The sequence below is a fragment of the Acipenser ruthenus genome, chromosome 54 (assembly GCF_902713425.1).
Source record: "Acipenser ruthenus chromosome 54, fAciRut3.2 maternal haplotype, whole genome shotgun sequence".
NCBI classification, from domain to species: Eukaryota; Metazoa; Chordata; class Actinopteri; order Acipenseriformes; family Acipenseridae; genus Acipenser; species Acipenser ruthenus.
Genome location: NC_081242.1, coordinates 8290107 through 8312456, shown reverse-complemented (window position 1 = coordinate 8312456; position 22350 = coordinate 8290107). Strand labels below are relative to the sequence as shown.

The 22350-nt window shown below is 38.7% G+C and overlaps 1 protein-coding gene and 2 long non-coding RNA genes across 4 annotated transcripts; 1 reads left to right on the top strand and 2 right to left on the bottom strand.

Annotated features, from left to right (window-relative positions):
* Positions 1 to 574: 574 nt before the first annotated feature.
* On the bottom strand, positions 575 to 4660 carry LOC131723330 (uncharacterized). The gene is made up of 3 exons (XR_009320233.1): positions 3780 to 4660; positions 3309 to 3507; positions 575 to 2919 (listed from the first exon to the last, which is right to left on the bottom strand). It is a non-coding gene; the product is annotated as an uncharacterized LOC131723330 (long non-coding RNA).
* Positions 4661 to 6221: 1561 nt separating this feature from the next.
* On the top strand, positions 6222 to 8470 carry LOC117398242 (uncharacterized). Its single transcript, XR_004543883.3, has 4 exons — positions 6222 to 7239; positions 7370 to 7513; positions 7785 to 7895; positions 8357 to 8470. It is a non-coding gene; the product is annotated as an uncharacterized LOC117398242 (long non-coding RNA).
* Positions 8471 to 12486: 4016 nt separating this feature from the next.
* On the bottom strand, positions 12487 to 16666 carry LOC131723329 (uncharacterized). Of its 2 annotated transcripts, none has more exons than XM_059016953.1 (4): positions 16535 to 16666; positions 14940 to 15058; positions 13783 to 14261; positions 12487 to 13573 (listed from the first exon to the last, which is right to left on the bottom strand). In XM_059016953.1, exons 2-4 carry the CDS (start codon positions 15035 to 15037, stop codon positions 13065 to 13067), a joined length of 1086 nt encoding a protein of 361 aa, XP_058872936.1. In that variant the 5' UTR covers positions 15038 to 15058; positions 16535 to 16666; the 3' UTR covers positions 12487 to 13064. The 2 variants fall into 2 exon arrangements, with proteins under 2 accessions (XP_058872936.1, XP_058872937.1); XM_059016954.1 differs by having other exon boundaries at positions 14940 to 15073; positions 16535 to 16664.
* Between the last annotated feature and the right edge of the window lie 5684 nt (positions 16667 to 22350).

The window sequence follows — 22350 nt, the reverse complement described above, 5'->3', positions numbered from 1 at the left end:
TCAAAAATGTCACGTATATACGTGACAAAGTAACACGTATTTACGAGAAATTAAATTATGACGTAACTACGTGTTCAAAAATATCACGTATATACGTGACAACAAGAAAAACGTAATTATTATTATTGTTATTATTTATTAGCCGACTCACTTGTCCAGGGTAATGTCGGTTTACGGATCGAAAACAGTATAGTACAAAACAATTAATAAAAAAAAAAAACTGGTTCAACCTGGATTTGAACCCAGGACCCCTCGCACCCAAAGCGAGAATCATACCCCTAGACCAACGAGCCAGCTGCCGGTTTTATCCGGCGGCCGACGCGTGCGTGATACAGTCTCTGGCAGCAAAATAAGCGCAACATGACCAGAGTCCCGTTCCGTCTGCCGGCGCGGAATGCAGCTGACACTTCAGAGGAGGGGGGCTTAATACTCGCCAACGCAACCACCTTTATTTTTTGGCATTCTTATAGTGCTGCTTTTTTTTTAAATTCGCAGCACGGAAACTAGGATTCACATGTGTTTCACGTAACACTTTTTCAATTCATTCATCTGGTCACAGTGTTTTACCGCTACAGCAGGACCCGGCAATGCTTTTAATGCAATCGGCATTAAAAGCTGCCACGTCAGTGAACTGCACGAGTACTCTCGCTCTCATTTCAGACAAGGGGGTTTGAATTGCCTTCTAGCCGCTCTCGCTCACGCCGGGCGCCGTGGCGTGTGTCTGTAATCCCAGCTACAGGGGCGGGTCGAGGCTGGCGGATCGCTTGAGCACGGGAGCTCTGTGCTGCAACTGGCTGTGCCGATCGGGAGTCCGCACTTAGCACGGCATCGACATGGCATATCTGGGGGAGCTCGTGAATGCCAGGTCGTCTAAGGAGGGGTGAACCGGCCCAGGTCGGGAACGGAGCAGGTCAAAACCCCCGTGTCGCACCAGTAGTGGGACTGCTCCTGTGAGCGGACGTTGCAGTGCATCCTTTGCAAAACAACGAAACCCAGCCTCCTTTTTTTCTATTTATTTTTTGAAGTACATGCTGACTAACTGATCCATTCCTAACATATCAAAACGAAATCCCACCTAAACTACTTTCCTCATTTATAGCGACCGCTTCTCGATGCCCATAGAAATGCTAGCCGCCAGTTAAAGAAGTCAGACGGCCCAAACAGGCAACAGCACACAGCTCGGAGACACGGCAAAATTACAGTGCTCTCGACAGGTACACCCAATAGAAAAACGTCTCCCATCTAACAGAACAGCTAGGTCTGCACTTCTTTGGAAACTCGGGGGACCAAAACAGTGGCAGACACTGGCTCGTTGGTCTATTATTATTTATTTCTTAGCAGACGCCCTTATCCAGGGCGACTTACAATCGCAAGCAAATACAAAATACATTCAAGTGTTACAATACAAGTAATAAAATAAGAGCAAGAAATACAATCATTTTTGTTCAAGTGTGACAAGCCACAATTCAATAATACAGCAGATAATAGTGATAGTTACATCAGGATATGATTAAATAGTGATAGTTACATCAGGATGTGATTAAATACAAAGTACTACAGGTTAAACACTTGGCAGATTACAGTATTCTGAAGTACAGGACTAAATGCAGTAAAATAGGGGGCAGATAAGAACAAAATAAAGCACATTTGAATGAAGGGTGATAGTGTCCCAGGATACAAACAGAGGAGTTCTACAGGTGCTCTTTGAAGAGGTGAGTCTTAAGGAGGCGCCGGAATGTGGTCAGGGACTGGGGAGTCCTGACATCTGTAGGAAGGTCATTCCACCACTGCGGAGCAAGGGTGGAGAAGGAGCGGGCTCTGGAGGCAGGGGAGCGTAGCGGAGGTAGAGCCAGTCTTCTAGTGCAGGCGGAGCAGAGAGGTCGAGTGGGGGTGTAGGGAGAGATGAGGGTCTGGAGGTAGCTGGGTGCAGTCTGGTCAAGGCATCTGTAGGCGAGTACAAGAGTCTTGAGCTGGATGCGAGCGGTGATCGGGAGCCAGTGGAGCGAGCGGAGTAGTGGAGTAGCGTGGGCGAAGCGAGGCAGAGAGAACACCAGGCGGGCAGCAGAGTTCTGGATGAGCTGGAGCGGACGGGTGGCGGACGCAGGGAGGCCAGCCAGGAGGGAGTTGCAGTAGTCTAGGCGGGAGAGTACCAGGGCCTGGACCAGCAGCTGGGTAGCATAGTTTCGGGTGCGAGAGGTTCCCCGGTTCAAATCCCGGACGAGCCCGTTTTTAATTCTTTTGTATTACACTTTTCCAATTACTACCCATTGCCGGTACGCACGCTCAAATTCCATGAACAACAACATCACAGCGACTAAGGGCTGATTGCACAGTGGTTAAACGAGGACTGCAGTCTTTGTTGAGTCTGCAAAGCAACTGCTTATGCATTAAACACAATTCTGACGTAACAGACTATAAAACCATTCAGCATCAAGTTTCTGTAGTTTATACAGCACTGTTTATTTTGGTAACGCATCTGCTTGTATTTTTTTGGTGTGTGGTCTAAAACAACCACAAAACTAGTGTAACAGATGGGCATTTTGTAGGTACAGTTGTTTGTGTACATGTACAATCTAGCACTAGACCGGGTTAATTCATCTTTTCACACTGCACTAGGTGCTGCTAATAGTGAAGCGGGATGTGGGGCTGCTCAATGCCTTGCTCACTGGGTGTGCTTCTATTCTTTTAAACAAAGTAAGGAGAGGAGAGGAGAGGGGGAGGAGAGAGTAAAGAGGAGAGGAGAGAGGGGAGAGGGGGAGGAGAAGAGGGGGGAGAGGGGAGAGGTGGAGAGGGCAGCAGCAGTATTCCTCAGTCCAGGAAGGACAGCTCCATGCACTCCCCAGCCTCGGGGTGAAGCATGCGGGTCGCCAGCCGCTCCATATCATCCAGGCTCAACAAGCGCAGCCTCCGCTCGTAATCCTGAGAGAGAGGCAGAGGGAGAGACACAGAGTCACAACTACACGCTGCACTACACCTGCATTTCAGAGTGTGTGTGCTGCAGCTGTGATTGTGTGTGCGTCTCTGTGTCACTGTACAGCTGTGTCTGTGTGTGTCTGTATAACATTGTGCATGTGCTGCAGCTAGGATTGTGTGTGTAGCAGTGTTTATTGTGTTCAATTTATCTTGTGTAGCTGCTCCAGCCTCTCACTGTGTGTCTGTTTGTGTGTGTGTGTGTGTGTGTGTGTATATAGCAGTGTGTGTGTTTATTGTGTTCAGGTTACCTTGTGTTGCTGCTCCAGACTCTCACTGTGTGTCTCTGTGTGTGTGTGTGTGTGTAGCAGTGTGTGTGTTTATTGTGTTCAGGTTACCTTGTGTTGCTGCTCCAGACTCTCACTGCGTCGGCAGGGCTGAAGTGTTTGTTCAGAAGAGCAGACAGGCTGTGCCACACTGACCCGGGGTGAGGCGAGGCGTGAGAGGAGGGGTGAGAGGAGGGGTTAGGCGAGGGGTGAGAGGAGGGGCGAGGGGTGAGAGGAGGGGTGAGGCGCACTGACAAGGTCCACATAGTCTCTAAGAAACAAAAGAATAAATAAGAAATTCAGCCCACTATAACACTGATAGCATTGGAAGCTCCATTCTTACTTTCCTTCTGCAGTAATAGTCCTTTGATAGTAAAAGTCTTTTAAATTACATCAATGTGAGACATTGTGTTGTGCACAACAGAAATTACTGGCACGGAAACAAACATCGTACTCAATATTAATGTTAAAAAATAAAAAATATTTTAATTATATAAAAATGACAATTACTCACGAGTACTCCACATTGAAAACATTACATACCTGTACAGTCCACTACAAGAAGCATGGTGCTTGCTGTAATAATTTTGAACATGGGATGTGTTGTCATGTCATGACATAGATAGTTGAGTCTCTTCAGATATCTCCATAACGACATCATCTTCCAAATCAGTGTCATCAGGCTGTCTGAAAACAGTTAACAAAGACATACATGCGTTGAATGTCAAAACATATTTACCACAGATACAAGTCAACCACTATGTTGTAAAAAGAAATGAGCAATTTAAATTACAAATACACCAGAAAAACAGATGACCTTCCACAGTTTTCAATGTGTTCTGAAAGGCATTGCATAGGGATATCTTTTTCACACCTCTTGCACTTCTGCATGACCACCTCTTGACACTACAACAAACAAACACACATTTATTTTTAACATGCTTCATTTTTATAGTATGTGTTACATGTGCATTTACACCTTAACCCAGTGATCTCCAGTCCTGATCGTCGAGGGCCATAGTCCAGCAGGTTTAATGCAATAGATATTGCTCAAAAAGAGACGGTAAGAGCGTGCCAGTGAAGAAATATGTTGAGAGTTGGAAAGGGAGGAATCAAATGTTCTGGAACATCTTTTGCCCCCTTGCCCGATCACATGGCTGAAACAGCTGCACAAGATTTCTTTGAATGTGGTCATTTCTAGCTACAGTGCAGGGAATCCTGCCTGAATCGACTGTAGGGGTTCCCTGTTGTACTTCAGCTAGTGAGGTTTGCATGTTGTTAAACAAACTGCTAAAAGAACTGGGTGAACACATCCCAGTACCAGTCTGTGATCCTGAGCCAGCAGTGGCTGTGCTTTCTGACTCTCTCTTCAAAATCCTTGCAGCTTCTTGAAGAAGTCGAGCAGCCTCAACATTGGCACTCTCACCACTACAAAAGGAAAGGAACTGAAATCATATATTCACATAAACTAAAATAAAATTAATTAATTTAGCAGATGCTTTTATCCAAAGCTATTAACATACGGGCCAACGGCAGTGCCCCACCCGGGAATCAAACCTCAAACACTTGGTTGCAAGTCCGGAATCCTAACCACCACTCAACACTGCCGCACTGATAAATGTACATTATATATATATATATATATATATATAATGAATGCTGCGAGTATTTTACACACACAACTGCAGCACATGTTTGACCTCACAAGAACTAGGAGAACCGTCCTGCTTACACCCTTGTGCTACTCCAAGTATTGATCAGCTTTAAAATAATTAAAAAAAAAAAAAACTTAACTCTAAATACCTGTACATCTAGCAAGTAATTAATACAAATGATAGGTACATTGGTACAATAAAATACAAATCTTAAGTCAACCGGTACAACTGTATAATAAAGCTACTGATGCAACATCTCATACAGGTCGCTGCAGTAGACGAGGGGAAATTCATTCTTGAAATATTCATTTTTACCCACTTCCCCAGCCAAAAAAAATTAAAATAAAATAAATAACTTCCCTTGATACACGTCTGTCTCTTAATTCGACCAGAATACTGTACCTACTGTAAGAATAATCAAAAACCCATCACGATTTTCCAATACTTACTTTTAAATACAGGTACCAATCCCCACCCACCCCCGTTATATACACTATATACTAGAAAACAAAAACAAAAAAACAGTGACAAATGTGGTCTCTATATGTTATGAGCACATGTGATCGAGTATTAATTCTTATACAATAACAAACGAATATAAAAAGAAAACTCGGAAAAAAAACTCGAACTTGCCTTAATTCAGGTCTATCCGCCATCTGTAACGTGAGCGATGCACCAGGAGGATTGTGGGTCCACAGTTTCCATGGCAACCCTGGTAAACGAATACGGTCTTCATGTTAATGATCCGCACGCAGAATACCATGTTGCATAATCACAATCAGCAAGCAGAATAACATGATCATAATCATGATCATGATCAGCAAGCAGAATACCATTGCGGAAGTGCATCTTAATTTAGGCACGGATCAACCTGCATAAGTATCATGTGACACACTTGCAGAAATTGAATGTTAAGCAACATTAATGACGTGCAGTGGCGAATCATGACCACAAGGTGTCAGTAATAGATTGGATAGTAACCCAGCTAACAATGATGGGCAAGTGAGTCGGCTAATAAATAATAATAATAATAATAATAATAATAATAATAATAATAATAATAATAATAATAATAATAATAATTACGTTTTTCTTGTTGTCATGTATATACGTGATATTTTCGTTTCATGTAAATATGTGTTTTATTATTATTATTATTATTTATTTATTTTTGTAAGGTAGCAATGCGCTTCCTTAATATTTGTAATTACAGAACCGCTTCTGAATTAACTGCGCTGAACCGGGCAGCTGTGAAAGGGAGACTTTAAGGGTGCGTTCAAGTAGTTCATTATGTGCAGAATCTGACCAGTTCATAGAAGGTCATTGGATAAATTGGTCACATTCTGCACAAGAAGCTGCAAGGATTTTGAAGAGAGAGTCAGAAAGCACAGCCACTGCTGGCTCAGGATCACAGACTGGTACTGGGATGTGTTCACCCAGTTCTTTTAGCGGTTTGTTTAATAACATGCAAACCTCACTAGCTGAAGTACAACAGGGAACCCCTACAGTCGATTCAGGCAGGATTGCCTGCACTGTAGCTAGAAATGACCACATTCAAAGAAATCTTGTGCAGCTGTTTCAGCCATGTGATCGGGCAAGGGGGCAAAAGATGTTCCAGAACACTGGAAAGTGTAAACGGAAAACTACACACAGTGAAACCCGGACACATGATTTCTTTTGCTTAGCAGAGACCAATGTTCAAACTGTGCCCAATGGAGAAGACCACATTGGTTTACAGAATTCAGGCCTTGGTAGGAAAAAAATAACATTTGCAGACAAAAATGGAGGATTTTCTGAACTATGTGAAACTCTGTTTCTGAGAGAGAACTGAGAGTGGCCTGAACCAGGCAATGGCCTATATTCGACCACTTCAGAAAAACCTGGAGAGCATTGCGAAGCGTGAGGCTGAAGAGGTAAGAACAGTTGTCAAAATCTGATCTCCTCTATATTCCTTCTTCTTCGCCTCCCTCTACAGACCTTTCTATCTGAATTTCCCTTGATTCTATCACCCTTTCCCCTTCCTCCTCTGCCCAAACCTTGGTGTCACCTTTGATTCCTCCCTTTCCAACTCTCAACATATTTCTTCACTGGCACGCTCTTGCCGTCTCTTTTTGAGCAATATCTATTGCATTAAACCTGCTGGACTATGGCCCTCGACGATCAGGACTGGAGATCACTGGGTTAAGGTGTAAATGCACATGTAACACATACTATAAAAATGAAGCATGTTAAAAATAAATGTGTGTTTGTTTGTTGTAGTGTCAAGAGGTGGTCATGCAGAAGTGCAAGAGGTGTGAAAAAGATATCCCTATGCAATGCCTTTCAGAACACATTGAAAACTGTGGAAGGTCATCTATTTTTCTGGTGTATTTGTAATTTAAATTGCTCATTTCTTTTTACAACATAGTGGTTGACTTGTATCTGTGGTAAATATGTTTTGACATTCAACGCATGTATGTCTTTGTTAACTGTTTTCAGACAGCCTGATGACACTGATTTGGAAGATGATGTCGTTATGGAGATATCTGAAGAGACTCAACTATCTATGTCATGACATGACAACACATCCCATGTTCAAAATTATTACAGCAAGCACCATGCTTCTTGTAGTGGACTGTACAGGTATGTAATGTTTTCAATGTGGAGTACTCGTGAGTAATTGTCATTTATATATAATTAAAATATTTTTATTTTTTAACATTAATATTGAGTACGATGTTTGTTTCTGTGACAGTAATTTCTGTTGTGCACAACACAATGTCTCACATTGATGTAATGTAAAAGACTTTTACTATCAAAGGACTATTACTGCAGAAGGAAAGTAAGAATGGAGCTTCCAATGCTATCAGTGTTATAGTGGGCTGAATTTCTTATTTATTCTTTTGTTTCTTAGAGACTATGTGGACCTTGTCAGTGAAGACAATGTATTTAGTGATTCTGAAGAAGAGCAGCTGAATAGAGCTCTAGAGGAATCGCTAAAGGAAAGCTTGCATGCAGCTGTTCAGTAAGTGTTACAAGCCTTATTCATTGAGTCTTGAGGAACAGATGTCTTCATACAACTAAATTAATATTTGCTTGGTGACTGTATATTTTAAATGCATGTTTAGAATTCAATCAATTAAATAACTTTTTGTCATAGAATTCTTTGTCATGATATTTAGGAACACCACCATGTTCTGTGAATGTAACATTGTAACACAATGACCACCACCCATAGGAGAGTAAACACTTTGTGTTGTGCCAGATTATGGGATGGCAGAGGTCGGATTTTATCTTTAGTAATAGCTGTGTTTGATGTGTATTCACATGAAACATTACTCTTTCTCCAATTGACCATCCACATGCAAAAATGTGGTCATTTTAATACTCCCCCTCCCTTGATTTTAAGAAACCTCTCTAACGTATGTGATGTGATTTATTGATTGTTACTTAATTCCTCGAATTTCATCTTTTCCTATATTTTAGTGTGGAAGATATCCTACAATCTCTGAGAGTTGGAATCAATGAAGAAGTCATTCGCTTCAACTTAAACAGAAGAAATGAGTGGGATGGTGCTGTAAGAGCCATGAGGAGGCCAAACTTTTCGTTGATGTGAAATTCATAGATGATGCTGGTGTTTCGGAAGGAGCAGTGGATTTGGGAGGGCCAATGAGGGTGTTTTTCAGACTAGTGCTGCAACATCTAAGAAACAGCCCTATGTTTGATGGCCCACAAAAATCAAAGTACTCTCTCATGCCATGCAGAGTGTAAGTGTATAAATCAATTTCATTTCATGTGCTGAAAACTAAATTATAAAAATCCAGTAGCAGATATGGTGTGCCAAATGTTCACAGTATGTATTTTTCAAAAGAGAACAGAAGGACGTGTGATGACATTAGATACAATTGTTTCTCTGGAGCCGCGCATGATGCAAAGCAAATGTAATTAACCAGCACTATTTCTGAAAATTAAAGCGTTTTTCAGAAGCTGCTTTGGTAGAATGTTGTTTGCATGACAGAAACAAATATATTATACATAACAAATGAAATTACATGATAATGCTGTTATTAACGACCATTTCCATTGAAATCACTGGCATTATGTTACCCCATAGCCAACTATAACATGCAATCCTTCAAAATACATTTGCTTCATAAGTAATATTGATTTTTTTTCTTTCTGGTAGCTTTGAAAAACAGCTATTTCTATGCAGGACAGTTGATTGCTATGAGCATCGTACGTGGAGGACCATCTCCACATTTCTTTGCCCCAGTGTTGTTCCAGGCAGTAGCGTTAGGTCCAGACAACGTGCATGCTGCAATCGAGGATATAACAGACCCTGATATTAAATGTCAGCTGTCAGAGGTAGGAGTGTAGCATATGTAGACAAATCCCGCAGAGGGTCACACCGTGCTAGTCTACTGAAAGATTTCCATACTTGGAAAGAATGTTTTTGACAGTACAGGCCCATTGTTGCATTGAACACATTAAGTGTAATTTAGGATTATTATTATTAATATTATTATTATTGCAGACATTTAGCAGATGACTTTTTCCAAGGTTTATCAAGCAGCAAAATACAATCTACTATAAAACATTACAATGTAACAACTTCACTGTAATAAATTAGCCACAGACAACAGTGGACATTAAAAAATAGACAGTAAATACATACATAAAATAAAGCATGAAAAATATGAAAGCAGATTACAAAAGTGTGGGGGAAATCCTTTATATACACATACCTAATCTGATTAGTTAAAAAAAAGTAATTGTGTATGTGTGTGTGTGTGTGTACAATGTACACTTGTCAAGCTAATATAACAATGTTGTGTTCAGTGCTAATTCTACGGTTTAGTGTGAACAGAATTTAGTATGTGGAATATTGAAACCAGTGAAGTTGATTTTAAGAAGCAATTCAAGAAAATCGAAACCTATAGAAGGATTCAATATGATTGTTTGGTGTGTTTTAACAATGTTTCAGAAATGTCTTTATATTGGAACAGAGGGGTCAGGTTAATCCGAGTCATTTCAAAGGGCTGCTGAGCTGTCCAGATTTTAAAAAGAAATGTTGGTTTGCTGGAACCAGCAGTTCTATTAAATGACCACAAGATGGCAGCATGAGGCCATTTTTTAAGCGCAGCGGTGCCTGAAATGCTGTCCATGTTTAGGAATGTAGGAGGAGCGGGCGCTGCTATTTCTCCACTCCGCGTAGCGTGTACCGTTTTTTTCTCTTTTTATTTCTGTATTTTCTCATTTGATCTTTTCTAAAACTACAAGTCATTCAAGGTGTGCCCTTTTATTTTATTATTTTTTATATTAATAGGTGATTTTGTGTTTGCTGTAATAAGAACATAAGAACATAAGAAAGTTTACAAACGAGAGGAGGCCATTCAGCCCATCTTGCTCATTTGGTTGTTAGTAGCTTATTGATCCCAGAATCTCATCAAGCAGCTTCTTGAAGGATCCCAGGGTGTCAGCTTCAACAACATTACTGGGGAGTTGGTTCCAGACCCTCACAATTCTCTGTGTGATGTTGTACTGGTCTCTCCCACATGTTTTATTTTGTTGCAGTTTGGTAAAATATGACATCATTGACTGGCATTATATCGAGAGGGAAGAAAAAGGCAACATTTTCCCCACCAGCTCTTTGAAAAAGCAACTAGCTGTTTTGTGAGAGTTCTATCCTGTGTATTAACTTTGGAGTTGTATATACAGAAAAGTCAAAAGTACCTTAAAAAAACTATAGTCAACCTTGTGATTATTATTAATAATAATAATAATAATAATAATAATAATAATAATAATAATAATAATAATTTAATGTATTATCGCAAATCCATTACCTCTTCATCCCTCAACACAAGGAAGTGACACGGTGGTTGAGGTGAAACCTTGCTTTATATATATATATGAGGCTGTGTGGTCCAGTGGTTAAAGAAAAGGGCTTGTAACCAGGAGGTCTCTGGTTCAAATCCCACCTCAGCCACTGACTCATTGTGTAACCCTGAGCAAGTCACTTCACCTCCTTGTGCTCCGTCTCTCGGGTGAGACATAGTTGTAAGTGACTCTGCAGCTGATGCATAGTTCACACACCCTAGTCTCTGTAAGTTGCCTTGGATAAAGGCGTCTGCTAAATAATAATAACAATAATAACATATATATATATATATATATATTTGTTATTTGTGGTATTACTGTTGTTCGATAACAGCATTTTATTTTTATTTGTTCTATCTTTTTATTTCACTAAAATTAAAAATATATTTGTACATTTTTGCTAAGATCTTGCATTTTATTTTTTGCTTGCCAGTCATATTTAATATCAAATCTTATTTTTAATTCAATAGATCCTTCTGATATAATATTGGCATTAATGTGTTCCTCTTCAACACAAAGACAGTTTGAATACCTGATCCTCTCATGGTCATGACAGTGTGTGCATGGCAGGGAGTCTGACATCAAGACAAAGACAGTTTGAATACCTGATCCTCTCATGGTCATGACAGTGTGTGCATGGCAGGGAGTCTGACATCAAGACAAAGACAGTTTGAATACCTGATCCTCTCATGGTCATGACAGTGTGTGCATGGCAGGGAGTCTGACATCAAGACAAAGACAGTTTGAATACCTGATCCTCTCATGGTCATGACAGTGTGTGCATGGCAGGGAGTCTGACATCAAGACAAAGACAGTTTGAATACCTGATCCTCTCATGGTCATGACAGTGTGTGCATGGCAGGGAGTCTGACATCAAGACAAAGACAGTTTGAATACCTGATCCTCTCATGGTCATGACAGTGTGTGCATGGCAGGGAGTCTGACATCAAGACAAAGACAGTTTGAATACCTGATCCTCTCATGGTCATGACAGTGTGTGCATGGCAGGGAGTCTGACATCAAGACAAAGACAGTTTGAATACCTGATCCTCTCATGGTCATGACAGTGTGTGCATGGCAGGGAGTCTGACATCAAGACAAAGACAGTTTTAATACCTGATCAATCAGTGTGAAAGTACAATGGTATTGTATCCAATGCCATCAATGTACAATGACCTAGTATGGTACTATAACGCAGTACAATGGTATATAGCTACACTATACCATGGTACTAGAAATAGTAACATGGTGTAGCGTTGCAATTAGATACCATGCTACTTCTTAGAAATTGAAAAGTATAATACAGCATTGTACATTGATGGCATAGGTTATGTACATACTGTATATTATACAGTACCATTGTACTGTACTTTCACACTGATAACATATCATATGGTACCTTGTTCCAAAATCCAGTGGTACAAGTACCATGGTACATTTTTATAGGGGATGTAACTGCAGCTTTTTAAAATCCAGACATATCAAGCAAACTAGGTTTGGGAGTTGTATTTTACCTCTGTCTGGCTGGCATATGTTTTATATAGATTGGATAGCAGAAAGGTGGGGGTATGGAAATGGGTTGTCAAGCCAAAGTTTTGGGAGCAATCAGTAAAGACACATTTCATTCACTTCCCCAGATAAACCTTTTGAAAAAACAAACAAATAGAGGTGTTTAATGTACTGTTTGTTTCACCACAAAGACAAATAAATAAGCAAAAAGGCCAATAAATCATGTATTGGTCATTCAATTTGCTTTATTTCACATCCTGAACAACAAACATTGAGATTTCAGAAAACTTTGGTGAGACAAACTGCAAGGCAAATCAAGCCTTCCTCAGGGCATTCAGAAGATCACAGAATGAATGCTCAATATAAAGACAGGCATCTAGAATGATTCAATTAATGTGAACACATCATATGAATCGAGACAACTGAGATTGACACAGCAACAAACAAGAACAAAATCCACACACCGATTACAATCCCAAGTATAAAAGTTATTCCCCTTACCAATTCATATTGATCAAGATGACATCAGTACCAAGACACAGCCACTTATTACAATATTTGGGAATTTGACATCCTTAAAACTAACCTAATTTCACTATTTTTTTCATTAAATAATTCTACGCAATTAAAAAAAATCCCTCGAAAATCAGAACCCCTACTTATAACATAAACCTGCACTGCTAACAGTTGCAAAGTTACTCCGCTTTTCACAAAAGCCTAATTTCCACAAAAATAATCAATTAGATTTGACATCTTAAATGAGAAATGCAAACAGCGTAAAGCACTAACAGTACAGGGGAAGCTCTTAGTAAAACTGCCCATCGCCTGTGTTGCAGATAGCTTTGAGTTTAGGATTGTTTTCCTTCAGCCTGTCTATCATGGGTTTGATATCCTGCTGGTAGAGAAGTTGGTATTTCTTGTTCCCTGAGAGCTGGTATATGTGCTGAGATATGTCCTCCAGTATGGTGATCAGAGGATCGAAAAAGAGAACGCTCCTGGTCTGCACCTCGGCCACCTGCACTCTTCCAGCCAGGGTGCTCAGGAAGTGGGTGGCATCTCGGAGCTTCTTCTGCACTTCAGCAGTGGCTGTCCGCTTCTGGGACAACTGCTGCAGCGTGCAATCAATCTCCTGCAAATGGCTTCTGGTGTTGGAGATTTCATTCTGCTTACCTTTTACGAGATCACAGTATCTGGCCACTTTGTTTGAATAGTTGTTGACTTCATCTCTCCACTTATACACAGCAGCTTCTGCATTCCTGGTAACATCCGCTGCATTGTTCATGGCCGTTTGAGAAATGCCAATCATGGTGCCTCCTGTAATGGTGCGATAGAGTACATGCATTTTAACAAGCTGTTTCATAGTCAGTTCACAATATCTAAAGCACTGCCTCCTGCTATTTGTGACAAACAATAATGGTATCCACACAATGGTGGTGGAATACAGACCTCTTTGTCAACATGTTGTGTTTGTCACAAAGATCCTAGCTAACTGGGTGAAAAGAATTACACATCCAAATACTTACCAACTATTGGCCCAAAAAAGGGTACGAACATCAATCCAATTCCGATGTTCCTTTTCTCTTCTTCTTCATAATAATTTGCTCTGGCATTATCAAGGTCTCGTTGTGCAATTTGTTTGTGTCGATTTGCCTCCTCCAAAGCATGTCCACTTTTCGTCAAGTTTTCATTGTGAGATGCAAGGCTGGTTTTCAGATTATTCAATTCTGTTGTCTTGTTGGTTTGTTCCCTTTCTAGATTGCTCTTCTCTGTAGTTAACACCAAATATTTTTCATCAACCTTTGCGAGTTGATATTTGGAAACTGTCTCTGCTTTTGACATGCTCTGGGTAGCTTCTTCAATCATGCTCCTGATTTTCTTATAGTCCTGTTCCATGTGGTCTTTGTCTGCAGTCAGCAGAAACGTTGTGAGTGAATCAATCGAGCCGACCCCTTGTTTCAGAAAGAGGAAAACTGACTCCAGAAATTTTGTTTTGTACTCTTCACTGCAAGAACAGACAAAAGTAAAACATAACAGAATTAATGGCAATGATTAGTAAAGGGTGTGCTGAAGACTTGACCTAAAGTAGGGTTAGCTTGAAGAACACCTGGCACCTTCTCTGTGCTTTCTCAGTGTGATTGGATGTAAATGGAACTAGATTACTTAAAATACCTCTATTCAGGAACCAAGCCATGGACCTGTGCTGTACTGCATGCCTGTGAGAAACACTTTGTTAAATGCAATGGAGAAGTGGAGAAGGCCAAAGAACCATGCACCAGCAAATGGGATGCATAGGTTATAGCTTATGCCTCAGTAAATGCATTTCTCAATGTGTTGGCAATGTGTCTAAAGTAGAAGTGATTACAGCAGTGGTGGGGAACCCATGTTCCAGGAGGGCTGGTGGTGTACCTCTTGGTTTTTGTTCCAACTGTGCCCTAAATTACCTAATTAGACATGTATTTGCTAATAATTGGTCCAATTAAGTAATTTAGAGCTCAATTGGAATGAAAACCAAGAGGGACAGCAGCCCTACAGGACCAGGGTTCCCCACCACTGGACTACAGCATTGAGAACAAGTGAAAAGTCCCATCATCTCAGCCTCACAGCTCTAGAAAGGTAACAAACAGATCAGCCAGTGCTTAATTGTTCAGTTAATAATGAGGAAAAAAGAAAATGAACTTACCTAACTGACAGTGAGCTTGTTGGTATTTCACTCTGGACAGGACAGACAAAGTGTTGCACCCCTTCCACCAGTGAAGCGTACGCAGCTTTGCGATCCATTCCTCAGCTGGACTTGGTAACCTACAGAAAAAATAACTATAAACTCTGCTGCTATTTATTTTGGTAATTGGGTGAGTTAACAGTCAATTATTTTACCCCCCTTTTCTCTTCAATATATTGAAGGTTTTAAGAGAATTTTAGTTGGGGTATTTTCAATTAATTATTTAAATAATCCACTCGATTCAAGATACAATACCTATAAACATTATATGGCCTGAGCAAAAGCGTAAACTTTGTTCACAAACATTACAAGACCTCTCGGCTAACAGGACGTTCAGTAGAAAACGTTGACCCTACTGAACACAGCACCCCTGGCTTCAAGGTTCTCAATTAAAACTGAACTAGGGTTCCTAAATGGGAAACCAGCAAATACCTTTAATCAAGCTGTGTGTGCCCCTGTTGTTGAATTGTTTACAGGGCACTGACTTTTCTAAATTCTACACTGCACAAATGAGGACATTACACACACACACACACACACACACACACACACACACCTGGGGATAAAGAAAAGTTGTTTCAAATACAACGTTTACATGAATTAAAAGTTCACTAATTATTTACAAGACAGTTCCATATTTCAGATATCATATTCTGAATTTTCTTTAGAATGAGTATTGCAGTATTTTGAAATTGCTTTATTTGCTAAAAAAAAGAAAGAAAACCCCCTGAAAATGTGTATGATGTAATCCAAAATTTCAATTAACTAAAGCTCCCCAAATAGATTATTTAACACCTGGGATAATTGTTTAAAATGTACCTAAGCAATGATCCAACAAATGTGCAATAGTAATCTACTTAAAAGTTGATAACACAAATTAATGTGAGTGTTACAGATTTCAAAATAACAAACATTTTGTAATGTTGGGGGAGTGACACATTACTGTAATCTAATAACATTTTCTTTTTACTTGTAACTGTTGTGGTTCCTAAATGTGGCAACACATTACATTTTGTTAAAAAATAAGTTACATTGATAAAAAGGACTACCACTAATGCATAACATGGACATCATAAAGCGCTTCATCAGTGCAAGTCAAAACTAACACCCCAATGCACTTTTTATATCAGCTTACTATAAAATGATCAGGAAAATGAGGCACAAGCTTGATCTTAAGAAAATACTTTGTAAGCGTAAATCAATTTCACTGTAAAACAGTGCCTGAGAAGAAACTCATTGTAACTGTAACTAGTAGTACGTAAGTGCAAAAGTGGTTGCAAACATATGAGAAAAAGACGTACGACTTCCAAAAAAAGACACAGGGTGCAAGTATGCAGATGGTAATGTAATTTCAACCTGTCAAACAAGGTCTGAGGAGACCAACGACTGATTGAGACCAGAAATTGTGTCAGACTCTGAAGTATGAAGCAGCTTTAACTTCCCCAACTCTCTGTACAAAATGAAGCCACATGCAACTAAATCTGGTATAGTTTGCATTCTACATCACAGTAGGCAACATAATCTGGTAGAAATAATAAGAATGCAAGTTAGCTTACCTGTATTGCTAATGAGTCTGGAGTTTGCAGTGAGTCTTGATTGTACAGCTGCTGGTTTCTCTGAAGTGCAGACAATGCAGACAGGAGCTCAGTCTCTGTGTGAAAGGAGTCCAGGCAGACTGAAGCTTATAAAGGGTTCCTCTCCTGCACAAACCTGATTTGGAAACTTCCTTCATGATGTCCAGCCCTTTCAGCATTGCATCAGCATAACTCTTTTACACCAGCCCTTAACAAATGTAGCTCTGCATTATAAATTCAATAGAATTTATATGTAATAGTGGCTGTGATGAAACTCCTGAAAGCCTTTTAAGAAGGCAAAACATATTTTAGCTCACATTTAGAGGATGCCACATGATAAATAATTTGCTTTATTTATGTGTTCATTTAAATTTTGAATGATGTGTTTTGGTATGTAACTATTCACAAATTACTATTTGCAACACCCTAAGAACATTATCAACCCCTACCTCTAAAATGTTTCCATAATTTGAAAAAAAAAATCGATTTAAATCAAATAAATCTGATTTCAAATCTGATGCAGAGGTTTATAGGGTGATTCTCTTGTTCTATGTGACCAGTTGGTTATTACAAAAACCAGAATACACTCCTTGAGGACTAACGTTGATCACCCACTGACATGCAGAGAAGCTGTCTGGTTTGTCTTCTGGGGGGGGGGGGGCATAATAAGTCTATACTAATTCCTATGGGGCCGTATGACTTATATATATTACTACTAAGATGTACACTGTATATTCTCACATACAACACTAGCTAAATATTCAAAATAAGTAGCTACTCTTAATAAACTAGGCTACTGTTTAAACCTATATGTTTAGGCAATCTTTTTTATACAAATGTATATTTGAATACCACCTAAAATTTCTTACATAACTGCTTCGTTTTTTTTTTTTTTTTTTTTTTACTAATGGTGGATAATTCATTGCTGCAAGAGTTTGTTGCGCTCACATATCAGGTGGTGTCTGGAATGATCCAAATGCAATTAAAACAGCGGTTCAAAGATTAATGTTGCAAGGTGTATTTTTGAGAACTTTTTCTTCACTTAAGCACATTTGGAACGGAGCAAAACAATACTTGGAATTTTCTGTATTCCAGCAGGGCTCTACTTAACTGTAACATATCATCTGGTGTTCAGGTTTGAACCTGCCCCAGACTTCATGTTAAAGAGATTTGTATTTTCTCCCACCTGATTCAGGGCAAGATAAGGAAGGGGTGTCTTTTTGTGCTAGAACACTGACAAAAGACTCTGGGACAGAACGACTCCTGTCTCTCCCAAAAAAACCTTTCTTGTTATACATTCCACTGTATTGCAAGAGGCTCCTGTTTTAATGGCTTCTAAAGACTAGCTTGGGGGTAAGCCACCTTCGCTTCCACACAGGAATGAAAAAAGTCAACATTTCTGCTGTAAAGCGCAGAAGAGGAGCATCAATGAGGTACAAACCAGACCAGGGATGAATATAATTTTAAATATGGTTTGTAAAAAGTATATGTAAAATAATTAAATACATATTGCAAGTAATTGAAAATATTTGAAGACAGAACCCAGAAAGTAACTATTTTACTATTTTATATATATATATATATATATATATATATATATATATATATATATATATATATATATATATTTTTGCAAACAATATTTGAATATTAAAATTAATAATTGCTTCATTTGAGCATATATATTTAAATACTTCAACTATTGGTTGTTTGGTATTTAAAAATAAAATATCAAATACAACTATTTTTGGCCCAGGTCTGGTACAAGCACAGCACATTTATTTTTTTGGTTGTAGTATTCAGACCATACATACATAGCCAGGTCCCACGGCTCCTTTCTCTAACATACATATTAGAAGATTAGGAACCAACTATACCAACCAGGTACTTTTTAGATTCTCCCCAAGGCACGTCTATACTGCTCTAATCTCCATGGGCGTCTTTTTACACTAACTTATAAATGGCACACAAGTGTAACAAGAGTGACCATGTCATTTACAGTGTGACATAGCTTACAGGCACCAGACCTGGGTTCAATTATAATTGAAACTTCAATTACAATTAAAAGGCAATTGTTTACTGAAATTGTATTCCATTACAACAACAGTTACAGTTCCCTTTCAATTCAACTATGACCACCAATGACATTATGTATGGGATATGCCTGCCCATTGGGTAGGTATTGATGAGCTCTCTATATCAGAGCAGCCGGAAGACCCCTTCCTGGGATGACACAGTTTTAAAGTTTAAGGCACTTTTGAAGAAATTGCTGAAGCAACATTTTGCCAGTGAGACCATGTTGGCAGTTCAAGATAATGAAGCGTAGGCCCAAGTTTACCATAAATCATCTGATAGTAAGATAAATACAACTGCTTTAAACAAGACTTTGAATTACAAAGACTTATATTGCTATTTCCATTTGCATCTTCTTTTTCATCTGCAGTACATGGATATTTTTCAACAAAGCGTTTGGTCATTTCTTCAATGTCTTTTACTGATGGGGTATTCTTTGGGTTGATGTCTCTTGCAATGTGAAACATGTTTGCAACTTGTTGCAGTACAAAACACTGTTGATTCTGAACTTTTTTCAGCCACTGTGATTTCGGTCGAGATGTGCATAGCTGAAATCGAACAGGATCCGACTGTTTCTTGTGTTTTTGACGCTGTTCTCAAAGGTGTGTTATTTTGGGTGGCATTCTTAAAAAAAAAAACATTGAGGTGATTTTCAAGAACAGGTGTGTGCATACTCAATAACACCATACATGTATATTACAATTTAAAATGGCATCACTCTGCATAGATTAGCATGTTTAAAAATATCGCATTTAAAGCTCAATTTAGAGATATCTGTAAATCATTTTTTTTAAGATATCTCTAAATGTATTTTAGATATCTCCAAATGATTTAGAGATATCTTTAAACATTTAGAGATATCTCTAAATGATCATTCGGCTTGCCATACTAATCTTGAGTGAGTTAACAAACGACAAGCATTGTTCTCACCTGATTCTGTTTAAACCTGCATGTCATTCTGGCTCAGTCTAATTGCCAAATTCAGCGCATTAACTTCCATTGCATTAAGTTCGGGTAGTGCGTTTGTTTTCTGTGTGCTTATTTTAATAGTGTTATACAGTATGCAGTTATGGCTTAACAACTAGTAGGCTAATTATGGTTTAAAGGGAGGTAGAGAAAGCTGAAAAATAAACACAGAAAACTTCAAGCCCCAGGCTACTCATTTTCAATACTGCATTCTTTGAGGATCTGGAGGTCGTACGATGTGTTGATACTTGTTTTTTCAGACTTGGGGTTCAAGGGAGAATCTGCTTCAGGGCTTTGTAAAAATAGTTCGAGCATATTTTAAAAGGGCAGGACTTCCTTTCAGGGGACAGTGCAAATCATATAGGAACTTTTCAAAGTACTGATCAATGCAGTCATTAAAAATTGAGCTATGTAGTTCAGGACAGACCCACGACACAAACTATTGATGATAAAACTATATTGACTTAGGTGTGATATAAACCACATATGTGGGGTAGACCCAAAAGTTAGTTTACAGAGAATTACATGATCCATTCTTTCAGCATCTATTGATTTCTTATTTATTTTTTACAGTAGTTGCTTATTCACCTATAATATATATATATATATATATATATATATATATATATATATATATATATATATATATATATATATATATATATATATATATATTGAAACAGCAGCAGCGGAACAAAACAAAAAATGGTAATGTTTTATTGTAAGTGTCATAAATATGTAATTAATTCATATGCAATTAACCTTGTGCTTACGTTTAATTACATATCAATAAACAGTCAATCGATATGTATGCACCCATATGGAAAGAACACATATTTTCAATATATTATAAATATAGTCATTGTATACTGTTTTATATGTTACCTATATGCAGCACATATCCGTATATTTATGTACATATATTCCTAATGTACAAAAAAGCAAACTGTGAACATATATGTTTTAAAATATGATGTAACTTGATTTGTATGCCATAAATATATTCTACACATTTATTTACAAAAATGTGAGTTATTGCACTTATTCCAAATAAAAACAATGAAAATAAGAACATTACAATATTTTTGATGTTTATTAAGTAAATAAAAGTATCAGTATTTTTATCACACACCACATTTTCATAAGTCGTGTAAAATCACATCTGCTAATCTAAAAAGCATATATCAAATACATACAGGTTACATAAGATACAAGATACCTTAGTTACACAAGGCACAATTAAAGCTACCTTAACACCAACATAATTTAATTTTAACATTTTACTAAAGATCAATCCTCAATAACTATGAGATTTTCTATCAGTTGCTCCAATCTTTTGGGGCATATTTTCAACCTGTTTACTTTAGTCTTTAACTCCTATTACAAATGTCTGCTAATTTATCTAAACTAAAACCACCTAATATAATTTTGTTCAAATACGTTATTTGGTTTATTCTTTAATTTGTCAATTTTTGGACATGTTTATAGAGCAAGTACTTTTTCAAACCTGACTTTTTGTAACTCACATTTTCATCTACACAAAAGAAGCCCTGCTGCTTTCTCCACAAACTGCATCCCCCATTGCAATTGTTACATAACAGTAATCCTTGAGAATAAAAAATGCTGCACATAATTTAATGCAACACATTTGCAAAAAAAGAACATTCTATACCCCAACAAAAATAGTAACCCTGTCAGGTGTGGCAGAAATACCTGGGTTATGCATTGTGAACAGTTACTGTATTTTCCAGTAATATAAATAGTAGTATAAATACAGGGGCCTTAAGCCCACCAGTTCAGTTTAGTTCCAGCTGCCTAAGTGGATACATATCTGCATTTTTCTGAGATGGCATCAAGGTCATAGGAGACTTCAAAATGGTGGCATTCCTGATGGGTCTCCAAGGCGGTTTTACCAAGTTTCCCTGCTATCTTTGCCTTTGGGACAGCAGGGACACCAAGGCGCACTACCACAGGCAGGACTTGCCACAGCGGACCGAGTTCTCTGTAGGGAGGAACAACGTCAAGTGGGAGTCACTGGTGGACCCCCGGAAGGTGCTGATGCCACCACTGCACATCAAATTGGGCCTTATGAAACAATTTGTCAGAGCTCTAGATAAGGAGTCGGCAGCCTTCAAGTACCTTCAAGACTTCTTCCCTCTGTCTGAGGCAAAGGTCAAAGCCAGTGTCTTCGTCGGACCACAGATAAAGAAGATCCTGGAGTGCAACGAATTCCCCAAGAAGCTCACTAGTAAGGAGAAAGCAACTTGGAAAGGCTTTGTCGCAGTGGTTCGGGGCTTCCTGGGCAATCACAAGGCCGAAAACTATGTGGAGCTGGTTGAGACTCTGGTGAAGAACTACGGCACAATGGGCTGTAGGATGTCCCTCAAAGTCCATATCCTTGATGCTCATCTTGATAAATTCAAGGAGAACATGGGAGCGTACTCAGAGGAGCAAGGCGAGCGCTTCCACCAGGATATACTGGACTTTGAATGCCGCTACCAAGGACAGTATAACGAGAACATGATGGGAGACTACATTTGGGGGCTGATTCGTGAAAGTGATTTACAGTATAATCGTAAATCTTGAAAAACTACTCACTTCTAAATCTAAGTCATTTTTGTATTACTTTAATATAAATACATGTTAATTTGGATTCATATGTTGTTTTTTTCTGACTTTATGTGAACGAAGACACAAATTCGCTCGTTTTCTCATTGGAAATAGGTAAATTTCAAAATATCACTGTCCTGGTCACAAAA